The following is a 12919-nucleotide window of genomic DNA, read 5'->3' as shown; positions in this document are numbered from 1 at the left end:
AGAAATACTATATGATGTCACTTATAAGTAGATTCTAACAAACAAACAAAAAACTAACAAGCAAAAAACCCCCAAACCAAAACAAAACTCACAGAAAAAGATCAGATTTGTGGTTACCAGAGGCAGGGGTGGGACAGGAGGAAGGTGGTCAAAAGGCACAACTTGCCAGTTATAAGATAAGTAAGTCCTGAGGGTGTAATGTACAACATGATGGTTATGGGTAACGCTGCTGGATGGTATATTTGAAAGTTGTTAAGAGAGTAAATCCTAAGTTTGCATACAAAGAAAAACATTTTATTTCTTTTTTTCTTTTTGTATCTCTATAAGGTGATGGCTGTAAACTAAACTTATTGTGGTTATCATGAGACAATATATGTAAGCCAAATCATTATGCTGTACACCTTAAACTTACACAGTGCTGTGTGTCAATTATATCTCGGTAAAACTGAAAGAAAGAGATATCTGCACTCCCATGTTCATTTGCAGCATTATTCACAATATTCAAGTATGGAAACAACCTAAGTGTTTGTTGATGGATGAATGGATAAAGAAAATGTGATATAAATACAGGTATAGATATTATTCAGCCATAAAAAAAGAAAGAAATCTTGTCATTTGCAACAACATGGTTGAACCTGGAGGACATTATGCTAAGTGAAGTAAGCCAGAACAGAAAGATAAATACTGTATGAGTGGAAGCTTGAAAAGTTGAACTCATAGAACCAGAGAACAGTGGTTGTCATGGTATGGGGGGGTGGGGAAAATAGGGAGATGTTGGTCCAAAGGCACAATCTTGCAGTTTAATAAATAAGTTCTGGGGACCTAGTGTAAAGAATGGTGACTGTAGGGGCGCCTGGGTGGTTCAGTCAGTTAAGCGGCTGCCTTCAGCTCAGGGCAGCTTCAGCTTCAGTCCTGGGGTCCCAGGATAGAGCCAAGTCAGGCTCCCTGCTTACTGGAGAGTCGGCTTCTCCCTCCCCGCCCTCCCCACTTCTGCTCTCTCTCTCTCTCTCCCTCTCTCAAATAAATAAATAAAATCTAAAAAAAAAAAAAAAAAAAAAGAATGGTGACTATAGTTAATAATAGTATATTATAGAGGCACCTGGCTGGCTCAGTCTGTTAAACGTCTGGCTTTGGCTCTGGTCATGATCTGGGGGTTGTGGGATCAAGCCCCGCAACCAGCCCATGACCAACACTGCACTCAGCAGGGAGTCTGCTTCCCCCTCTCCCTCTGCCCCTCCCCCTGCTCATGCTCTCTCTCTCTCAAATAAATAAAATCTTTTAAAAATACTACATTATATAGTTGAAATTCGCTAAGAGAATGGCTCTTATGTGTTCTCACCACGTGCATGTGCACACACCTAACTATGTGAGGTAATGGATGTGTTAATTACCTTGATTATGATAATTATTTCATAATGTATATGTATGTTAAATCATCCTATTGTACACTTTAAAAATCACGTTGTACAATCTACATATATACATTATTTATTTATCCATTTGAAGAGAGAGAGCATGAGTGGGGGAAGGAGTAGAGATACAGGGACAAGTGGACTCCACACTGAGCACAAAGCCTGATGAGGAGCCTGATCCCGCGACCCTGAGATCACAACCCCAGTGGACACCAACAGTCAGATGCTCAACCAACTGAGCCACCCAGGCACCCCCATATATACAATTTTTATTTGTCAGTCATACCTCAGTAAGTCTGGAAAAAAACTGAAAACTCCCGATCTTTGAAAGATATTACGAAAATGAAAAGGTAAGCCGCAGACTGGGAGAAAATATTTGCAAAATCCTTACTTGATAAAAGACTTGCATGTAGAGTATTTAAAAAAAAACCTCTTAGAACCAGGGGTACCTGGGCAGCTCAGTGGGTTGAGCACTGGACTCTTGGTTTCGGCTCAGGTCACGATCTCAGGGTCGTAAGATCAAGCCCTGAGGAGGGATGCTGATCATGGAGTCCACCTGAGGTTCTCTCTCCTCTCTCTGCCCCTACCCACTGTGCGTGCCTACACTCTCTCTCAAATAAATAAATTAAAAAAAAAAAACCTCTCACAACCAATTAAAAGAAAGAACCCAATAAAAAATGAGCAAATATATTAAATTTTTTTTAAAAATTTTATTTATTTATTTGACACACAGAGAGAGAACACAAGCAGGGGGAGTGGGAGAGGAAGAAGCAGGCTCCCCACTGAGCAGGGAGCCCGATGCCGGAGTCGATTCCATGACCCTGGGATCATGACCTGAGCCGAAGGCAGTCGCTTAACCTACTGAGCCACCTAGGCAGCTCAAAAATGGGCAGTACTTGAACAGACATTCTACCAAAGAAGATATACAGATGGAAAATAAGTACATAAAAAGATCTTTAACACTATTGGTTATTGGGAAAAGGCAAATTAAAATCACAGTGAAATACCACTACATAACGACTAGAATGGCTAAAATAAAAACTGACAATACCACGTGGTAACAAGGTTGTGGAGCACCCGGAACTCATACAGTCCTGGGAGAATTAAAATGGCACAGCTGCTTTGGAAAACAATTTGACAGCTTATTAGAAAGTTAAATATAGAATCTGACATAGAATCCAGAAATCCCATTGCTAGCTATTTGCTCAAGAGAACAAAAAACTATGTTCACACAAAACATGTACACAATTGTTTATGTCAGTTTCACTCACAATCACATACATAAAAAAACCTGGAAAATACGCAAATGTCCAACTGGCTAATAGGTAAACAAATTGTGGTACACCTACATCATGGAATGATACATGTCAGTAAGAAGACAGATTTACTGATACATCAGTGTGAATGAATGCCAAGCACATAATGCTGAGTGAAAAAGGCCAGACTCAAAAGATTATCTACTGTATGATTCCATTTAAACAATATTCTGGGGGGCGCCTGGGTGGCACAGCGGTTGAGCGTCTGCCTTTGGCTCAGGGCGTGATCCCGGCCTTATGGGATCGAGCCCCACGTCAGGCTCCTCCGCTGGGAGCCTGCTTCTTCCTCTCCCACTCCCCCTGCTTGTGTTCCCTCTCTCGTTGGCTGTCTCTATCTCTGTCTAATAAATAAATAAAATTTAAAAAAAATAAACAATATTCTGGAAGGGGTAAAACCATCGGGGCAGCAAACACATTAGTGATTGCCAGGATCTAAGGTGGGGACAGAGGTTGACAACAAGGGATGCTGGGAATTTTTTTAGGGAATGGAGATATTCTGTATTTTGATTGACAAATGCACAGTTGCATGCATTTGTCAAAACTCAGAAATTGTACACTACAGAGGGTGAATTATCTGACTTAAAAAATATTTACAGACCACAGAAATTGTTTTCATTTTATTTTGGGGGATTGTCCTGAAGTGATTATATAAATGCCATTTGACTTGCTATTTAGAAATGTCATTTTTGAGGCAGCTGGGTGGCTCAGTTGGTTAACCATCCAACTCTTGATTTTGGCTCAGGTCATGATCTCAGGGTCATGGGATCGAGCCCTGTGTCTGGCTCCTAGCTGGGTGTGTAGTCTGCTTGCAATTCCCTCCCTCTCCTTCTCCTTCCCCCTCTGTCCCTATCCCTTCTGCCCCTCCACCCCAGCAATGTAACTCTCTCTTAAATAAACACATCTTAAAAAAAAAAAAAAAGAAATGTCATTTTCTTCTTTTAGGTTATGTCAACACTTTAAAAATCATTACCTCATTAAAACATTTCATGACTATCGAATACTTTTTTTAGTAATTTTTTTTTATTAAAGTACACATTGCTTCTGCTAAGAACCTCTTCCCTGCCTTCTCCCTGTGAGCCATGTTACAGACTCCCTATTTAGAGCAAGATTCTGAATCAGTACACTTGGGATGGCCCAGGAACTTGCACTGTAACTAGCACCACCAGGGATTCTGATGCTCGTGGGCTGAGGACAGCTAATAAACACTAGGAGGCAGTAGAGCATTGTGTGAGGAATGTGGGTTCTAAAATCAGACCGCCTACTTTAAAATCCTGCCTCAACCACTCCCTGGTTGTGCAAAGGAAGCTTTAGGTGCTTTGGATTCTTCCTGTTTGAAAAAAAAAAAAAAAGTAGAACAAAAGTATCAACCTTATTAGATTGTAATGAGGATTAAAAGAGATGCCACATGTAAGATTAGCACGATGTCTGGCATCTAGTGTCCAATGTTGTTGTTTCTAGTGATCTGTTCATGAAGAGCTAGAATTTCAGGGGATAGAAATACACCCATTTTCATTTCTAGCGTGTTTTTCCTCCCAAGTGCCTCCTAGGGAACTGGGCAAGCCTCACACCAAGGGGGAGGGTGATGGATATGGGGACTAAGAAATGCAGGTCATAAGAAGCTGACAATTTGTCAAGCATACAACTGTCAAAAGAAAAGATGTCTCTGCTTATAAACTTTGTCATAGGTGTATACTTTTTGCAGTAAATTATTTCCTATTTTGTGGAGTGCTAGGGAACTCTGAATTTGTGAGATTTGCTGTTAAAGTGTGTGGGGAAACAGTTAAACCGGTTCTCTTGTGTACTATATAAGTACAGATATGTTTATATTAGACTTTGGGGAAAAATCCACAGAATTCCTAATTCATGAAAGAAAGTAAGCAGGTGAAGGAACAGATCCTATAACTGAAAGAGTCTCTAATCCAGGTGCACATGTACAGGTGGTCTTTATGAATTACCATTTTTACAGACAAAATAATTAAGGTGATGTGATTTTCCAAGGTCACATGGAAAATGTCAGGGACATAACACGAATCTGAGTTTCCTGCCTCCTGGTATGAAGGCTCACCCGGTTTTTGATGATAAAGATGAGAGCTGGATAAACTGACATGGGGTTCAGGGACTAGAAGTATGTCGTGGGGCAAAAAAAGACCCTGAAAGAGAACCACAGGCATGTCTGAACAATCTGGGAACGTTAGCATTCCTACCCATTGTGCTTTTCAGACAAATGAGGTCTGACATTTGTTGGGTGAAGGAAGGCTGGCTGGCCATCTTCAGTCCCCATAAGGAGCATAATGTGGGTAAATGACCATTGCCTAAGGTTTTGCTGGTGTTGAAACTTGATATGTGGGTACACTGGGAATGGAATAATTTCCCACAGGCACATTAGCATAGGACAAACTCACAGCCCAGTGCAAAAAAATAAAAAATAAAAACACCCAAACCTATTTACTAATTTATACTAAGAAATTTATCAATGAGACAGATCCTTGTGTTCCCCATCAGCACATCCCCACCATGTGGTGAGCTTGTAATGAGGGACGTGGCCATTTAGAGTGATGTTAATGGATGATGTCATGGAACCTGGATAAAATGGATGCACACATCTCCATCCAAGCAGAGAGACACATCTGCCACACTGAGCCAAGTGGAGGGTACTGCCTCCTGGGCTGATGATGGAGATCAACAACCAAATCAGCCTGCCTTTCCATTTTCTAAGGCTGACACTCCTCCCCATCTCCACCCACAATGAGCTGTTTTTTTTCCTGTAGATACTTTATGACCTTCCTTCAGTCAATCTGCAGTCAAGTCTTGCCTTGAGGACCTGTCTTTCTAAAAGGTAACTTTGCATCTCTTTGCTCTAATCCATTATACATATGCTTTTACAAAGTCTGATTCTTAGCGATTTTATTTCCTTATTTCCAGAAATTTTTTCAGGGCAGTTTTTTTTCCCCCAGGGCAATTTTAACAGGGAAGTTTTGATGATCAACTGCATGTACTGCCTATCATGTCAAAAAGACTGACTCAGGGGCACCTGGGAGGCTCAGTCAGTTAAGCGTCTGCCTTCGGCTCAGGTCATGATCCCGGGGGTCCTGGGATTGAGCCCCACATTGAGCTCCTTGCTCAGCAGGGAGCCTGCTTCTCCCTCTCCCTCTAGTTGCAGCTCCCCCTGCTTGTGCTTTCTCTCACTCTCTGTCAAATAAATAAATAAAATCTTAAAAAAAAAAGACCTGACTTAAATTTTTTTTCTTAAAATATCTTTAATCATAGATGTCAAAAATGCAATGTATTCCTGACACTTGTGTCCATATATAAATTCTAAATGGGGTAAAAGAGCTAACAAATATTAAATGTTCTCAGATACGATATGATCTACCATACTATGTGTCAAGATGAAAATATGCACATATATAGGACAACAGAAAAATTCCAGTCCATGTATCAATCAGGGTTGTTGGAGAATCTAAAGATTAATCCATTGTAGTATCAAATAACTACAGGGATAACTTAGATTTTTTTCCTTGAAGACTTATTCCAGGGCACCTGGGTGGCTCAGTTAGTTAAGCTCCTGCCTTCAGCTCAGGTCATGCATCCCGGGGTCCTGGGATCGAGCCCCGCATTGGGCTCCCTGCTCAGTGGGGAGTCTGTTTCTCCCTCTACTGGTCCCCCCCGCTTATGCTCTCTTTCTCTCTCTCTCTCTCTCATATCTCTCAAATAAATAAATAAAATCTTAAAAAAGGACTTATTCCATTGAATAATCATGATGAGCATTGTAGATGTGGTGAAAATTATCTGTACATATGTCTCTTTATGAAAATTTAAAAAGTGCATGTAACTAACCTAAGGAAATTTGTTTAAAATTGTGTATAAAAAGCAGCAAATTTGGCTCCAATGTCATTTATAGTTTTGGCTATAAAAGGGACTTTTCCTGGAGGCAGAGAAACCTGTTCTATACTCACCAATTACAAACTATACTTTTGTGAGGTCCCTGGGCAAAGCTGGCTTCTCCTGCTCTCACCTCCCAGAACTGGTGAGGGAGGCTGGAGGAAGAAGGTGGAATCTAGTGCTGTTAGTGGAAGGAAGAGCTGCCGGCTTCTAATGCCTGCCCACGTCGTGTCTAAAACTTTTCTCCAAAGACTTGAGCATAGAAAACTAATGAACTTGAAATAAACTTTCTATTGTAGAATAGCCTAATAGCTGTTTTTGGGATTGACTGTCAATTTTAGGAAACCGTATGGAACAAAGGATGCCTGGTAAGGGGAAACCATGAACCAGAGGAAAACAGTTGTGGGAATCTCACCATGCTGAGGTTTTGGTTATTTAATAGCCAAATGCCTTTCCTCTGGATTTATTTTATTTTATTTTATTTTATTTTATTTTTTAATTTTTATTTTTTAAAAGATTTTATTTATTTATTTGACAGAGAGAGAGACAGCCAGCGAGAGAGGGAACACAAGCAGGGGGAGTGGGAGAGGAAGAAGGCTCCCAGCGGAGGAGCCTGATGTGGGGCTCGATCCCAGAACGCAGGGATCATGTCCTGAGCTGAAGGCAGACGCTTAACGACTGAGCCACCCAGGCGCCCCCTTTCCTCTGGGTTTAATGGTTTGTGCACACAATATGTTTAAGGAAGATCCTAGGCTGAGTTGTAAAGCAAATTCACATTAGTTGTGGCTATTTAAAAAAAGAAATCAATCACTGTTTTCACCAGAGAAGGGAGATAGTTCTGTCTGATTTTCAGGTTGCTTGATTGCTCAAGTAACCTCTTTCATAAATGTATTCTTCCTCATCCTCAGGCCAGGACGTGGTTGTGCAAAAATAAAATGGTCGTCTTCTTTCATGCCAGCAGAGATGTGGTTCTGTGCTATGTTATACAAACTCTTTAAGATCGTAAACTTATGTTTACGTATGTACATATATATTTTGTCTACTATGAAATATTTAGATTTTAAGTTTTAAAACTTTCTTATTGTACCATGCAATTTTTTCATGTATTTCATATAAATCATAAGTTTGAATGTTTTATAGTTACAAAGCAAAAAGGCTTTATAGTTTCAAAATAAGTATATGAAAACACAGTGGCATGAAGTGACATGGCACATGGGGTGGAGAGGAAGCAGCCATTCATAAGACCAAACCCACATACATGCAGGAGACAGCAATTAAGAGGCCAAGGATAGGGATGTTTTGAAAATATACTTAAAACAAGATCAAAGAAGATCTTCGGACCTTTGAAAATGCCCCAGAAAGTGAGTGAAAAACAACAGCCTTCTCTCTTTTTTCAGAACTCTGACTCAGACCTCCTACTAAAAGGACATTGCAAAGTTGAAATATGTTATTTTAAAATACCACATATATTCCTTTAAGTGAGTTAAACTATTATGTGCAATTTTTTTGAAGGATTCTAAAAGCAGTCATGTATATGTACAGCATAATTACATAGGTGGCCCACCGTGAGTCTTCACATCCCAGAAGGCTCCAAAGGTACCCCTATTTCTTTTCTCACACTTACTGGGTGCACCTATAATCCAGAGGAACTTGGGCAACTCGGAAGCTCTCAAACTTAGCGAGGAGATGTCAAAACGAGGGCTGCAATGCCACACTTCCTCTGGGCAGCTCTCCCTGAACACTCCGCTCCCATACCCTAGTCAAGTCAGATTCCTCTGTTATAAGTTCTAACGATATCCAATTCCTCTCTGGCATTCAGCAGTTTGTAATTATATATTCATTTTTTGATTCTTTGGACAGATCTGCCTCCCATTGGACAGACAGCAAGATGTATGAGGCATTGTGTTTGTTTTTTGTTCCACTTAGTCCAGTGCCTGGTGTATGGCATGTATTCAATAAGTATTTATTGACTATATGAAAGTGGTATTTGTCTTTCTGATGTTATTCCTGACATAAACTGAAACAGGTATGAGATTGCCATGGTGTATGGGTGGAGGGGGCGGACAGGGTAGGGAAGCCGTGGGGCTCAGAAGTTTCTAAGCAGGTGAAATGTCATGGTTGGCATGGAGTTGTATGTATCAGAAGGGGAAAGGCTTTCCTACTAAGAAGACAGGCATCCTTGAAAAGTAGATGACTTCGGTTTGCTGCCTGATTCTGTGATTTTAGGTTTGAATGTTTTCTAGTTTTATGTTTTATCTTTTTTTTTTTTAAAGATTTTATTTATTCACTTGACAGAGATAGAGACAGCCAGCTAGAGAGGGAACACTAGCAAGGGGAGTGGGAGAGGAAGAAGCAGGCTTCCAGCGGAGGAGCCTGATGTGGGGCTCGATCCCAGAACGCGGGGATCACGTCCTGAGCCGAAGGCAGACGCTTAACGACTGAGCCACCCAGGCGCCCCATAGTTTTGTGTTTTATCTTTCCCCTCCTTCTGAACTCTTCCTCCCTTAATTTGAAGTCTCAGGAGGGAACCTGGGAATAGACATATTATGAGGAGGGGCTCTCACTAAGGGCTCAAAGGGAATATTTTATGGCAAGTAGCTTTGCAGAGACCACAGTCATGTGAGGACTGAACATCCTTATTATGATAATGTTGGTTGAGACTTTCAGGTCATCTGATTCTCAGAGGTATTGAGAAGTGGGCAGCTCAGAATCATGGCCCTTAGTTTATAAATGAGGAAAGGGGGTGGGGATCAGAAGAGGTTGAATTATACAAATTATAGTGAAAACAAGAGCAAATTAACATTTTTTGGAGAATTTACTATGTGTTGAGGCACTACATTAAGCCCTTTATATTTAGAATATATACTTTAATCATTACCACATCCCCATGAGATAGGTAACCATTACTATTATTCCCATTTTACAGATGAGGAGACTGAGACCTAGAGAGGTCAAATTATTTGCCTTAAATTGCATTATCAAGAAGCACAGAGCCAGGCTTCAAACTCAGGTAGTCTGTGTCACACCACTATGCTAATGAGTAGCACTGGGAGATCTCCAAGAGTACACTGTGTTATTTGAACTGGCTTCTGTAGGTCTGACTCCTGGTTTCATTCTGCTACTTTATGTTGCCAAAATTTTTTAACCTTTTTGCAGTATCACCTGAGCTTAGAATTTATCACTGAGAGACCACAGTGATCTTTACCTCTAACTGAAATTAGGTCAACCAGGTTCAGATACAAATCCCCTATATTTACTAATTAAAATAACTGTTGAGGGGCGCCTGGGTGGCACAGCGGTTAAGCGTCTGCCTTCGGCTCAGGGCATGATCCCGGCGTTCCGGGATCGAGTCCCACATCAGGCTCCTCCGCTATGAGCCTGCTTCTTCCTCTCCCACTCCCCCTGCTTGTGTTCCCTCTCTCGCTGGCTGTCTCTCTCTCTGTCGAATAAATAAATAAAATCTTAAAAAAAAAAACAACTGTTGAACACATTTACTAATTTTATTTTTTAGAGGTGCTCATTGCTTAATTACCACAGGACACATCTACTGAATATACTGGGGAATACTTGCACTGTTCTCTGACACTCTATAAAACATCAAGTATTAAAAAAAAAAACAAAACACCGAAAAACGAAGTCCATGAAAACAGTGATTTATGAGTTTTTTTTAGACTATTATCTCTTCAAGGAGATGACAGTGACCCACAGCAACTGGCACATTTTGTGCTCTCTACAGGTCCAAGTCCCTCTTTCTATGGGTTCCCTTTACATGATATTTTGTCACTGAAAAGAGAACATGAAAATGTTGTAATCTGTCGCTGATAAGAACAATTACAACAAAAGGTACCCCTGTTTAGAGTTCTAGAGAGGGAAGTGATCTAGTCAAGATTTAGGGCCTGTGCACAGAGCCAAGTTAGACACCCCTAGTCCTGGTCAGGAGGGCAGTGAGCAGAGGTCATTATCTTTGGAATATCACTGACTGCATCTGAAAGCCTGGTTAGAAAGAATATTGGCTGGTTTTGGGCTTCTTGTGTTATCTGTGCCTCTTCCCCTCTCCATTATGGATAACTGAGGTTTTTAATTGAGGTTTTAATATACAGCAGTGACATTCTAGTAGATGAAGGAAGGGGGCAGTCCCCGAGGGCAATCTGAACTTCTGCTTAGTATATTTACTCTTGCTGTTTTCCTTCCTCCTCATTTGTAATTCAGGAGGCTCTCTGAGAAGAGAGAGACAGCGAGGCTTGAGGCTTCTTAGATGGATCGAAGGATCACGAGCTGGGATACCAAGTTCTATGAAAAGGTCTGCTATTGAATTTGCTCTACCTTTAGGCAAATCATTTGATCGTGCTGTGCTGTGGTTTCTTCCTGTGCTTGCTAAGTGTAAATAACATGTATTTGAGTATTTTGTGATTATTATAGAGTCTTTTAAATGTGTGGGTGATTTATTTTGCCAGGCCAGCTGCTCAGGTATAAAATGAAAATCTGGTCCTTTGAGATGCTAGGCTCCATGGCCGTCAACTGATCTGCAAATCCTTGAGTTCAGCGGCCTTCTAGTTGCTTCTTGTTCATTTGACACAGTTTGCAGTCTCTGAGCTGTCTCCTTGGGTTTACTCTATAGTTGGGGGGGGGGGCATACCTTTTTGTCTCCTTTGTTTTCAGGAATGAAATATGTCACTTTACATACTCTTGCCGCTTTCACCCTCCTGCCCACCCCACCCTCTCTAAAAATATGAAGGCTTTCTTTTGGCACAGAGCTGCTTTATCTGACACTGATTTCAAGAGATGGGAGGGAGATGACCTGGTAAACAAACTGAATTCTTTGGACTGGCTAATATAGTTCCCTTTTGATGACTTGGGCCAGGACCACTAGAGGTTTGAACTACATTTGGGAAGGTTCTCGCTCTTTGCAGTTTTGGCAAGAAGCAGTCAGGGAGTATACTGAAAAGCCAGAACACAAAGTATCCTCCCCCTTTCCCCGCCCCGTGTTTTTGTTAGTTATAGCCTACCTCACATTGGGCAGTAAGACATCCCTGTTAACCAAAAAGTGCCACGCTGAGATTCTTAGAAGCTACTAAAAATGTTTGTGGCTAAAGGACGATTATGTCCCTCATCAGTGGATCACCATACCACTGTTACATAAATGACAATCTCTGAAGTGCAATATTAGAGTGAACGAAAAGCTTGTTTCTAGTGCAGTGAAATTAAAAGCAGTTTCTAAACAAACCTGGAAAGGTGTTGAAGCTAGAGAACCCGTGAAATATGTTACTCCTTAGTAGTAGCTTGGTTGGAACAGCAGGAAGAATTTCAGACACAGGAACACGGTGTAACCCCTCAGTTCTGAAACGTTGCTAAGTCTCCTCGTGCTAGAAATGATCAAAGAAACATCCGGGTAAATTACTGCTCCCAGAGCTGAGTTCGCTTTAAAAGTGTTGGGTCCAACTTCCGCCTGTTAGTTCAAGGAAACAAGCAGCAAGGGACTCTAATTTGTGTGTTTGTGTGTGTGTGTGTTTGTGTGTGTGTGTTGGGGGGGCGGTCTTCATTCTTGGGCAGGGTCGTCAGTACATCAAAATATTTCTTGCAGGTGCCTCAGCTGCGGTAGCTTCCAACAAAGGCAGAACCTTCACTGATGCCTCTTAGAAACATGTAGCCAGCAACTTGCCAGGCTCAGGGGACAGGACTGGGAGGAGAGGAGGGGTTGGTGATATCCTTTCCCCTCTAGATTCCTGACTGCTTTGTAGCAGGGTGGAGGCCCTAGGGGTGGGGGTCTGGCTCATCGGCTCTAAATGTAAATAGGAAACCACGCAGCCGAGCCAGTGACAGTTAAGAACTGGCAGCGTCCGTCTCAGGCAAGGTGTTGGTCTGACCGTCTGGACGTAGGAACGACAGGAGACTCCCCTCTCTTCACCCCGCGGGTCAATCTGCACAACCGGGTGGAAGTCCTGCCGGGGTGGGGGTCGGGGGGAAATGAAGCGCCCAGAGGCAACGACTAAAGCGAGGAAGGACCAGAAGTCCTAAGGGCACCACCTTGGAGGGACCGGGAGGTTTCAGTAACTACCTTCCGAAATATCTCCCCTTCCCTAAGAAAATTAAAATCACCTCCGCCATTTCATGGAGCCGCAGCCCACACAGAAGACGGGCACGCGCGCCGGCCGAATGCGCGCTCCCTTTGTCCCGCCTCCCGACGGGCGGCTCAATGAGCCGGGGAGCGCGCCCCGGCCTCCCCTAAGTGCTCCGGGTGGAAACTGGCGCCGGCGGCGGCGGCGTTCCGCGGGCGGAAAGGAAGGGGGAGGCGGGAAGGCTGTGCGCCGC

General features: G+C 42.2%; 1 protein-coding gene and 1 long non-coding RNA gene across 2 annotated transcripts in view; one reads left to right on the top strand and one right to left on the bottom strand.

Moving 5' to 3' along the window:
• The window catches only part of LOC103668872, an 18541-nt gene extending 5624 nt beyond the window's left edge, over window positions 1-12917 (bottom strand). Inside the window, exons 1-2 of the long non-coding RNA XR_570159.2 lie at window positions 12707-12917; window positions 11835-11973 (exon numbers count right to left, since the gene is read on the bottom strand). This is a non-coding gene — a long non-coding RNA (uncharacterized LOC103668872). The remainder of the gene's footprint in view (window positions 1-11834; window positions 11974-12706) is intronic.
• Window positions 10817-12919, top strand: part of METTL9 (methyltransferase like 9) — a 45895-nt gene continuing 43792 nt past the window's right edge. The window contains exon 1 of the mRNA XM_040635230.1: window positions 10817-10910. Coding sequence (XP_040491164.1) covers window positions 10866-10910 — 45 coding nt within the window. The 5' untranslated portion in view covers window positions 10817-10865. The remainder of the gene's footprint in view (window positions 10911-12919) is intronic.

Source organism: Ursus maritimus, unplaced genomic scaffold (genome assembly GCF_017311325.1).
Source record: "Ursus maritimus isolate PB19 unplaced genomic scaffold, ASM1731132v1 scaffold_2, whole genome shotgun sequence".
Lineage (NCBI taxonomy): Eukaryota > Metazoa > Chordata > Mammalia > Carnivora > Ursidae > Ursus > Ursus maritimus.
This window is presented reverse-complemented; position numbering and strand designations above follow the sequence as displayed.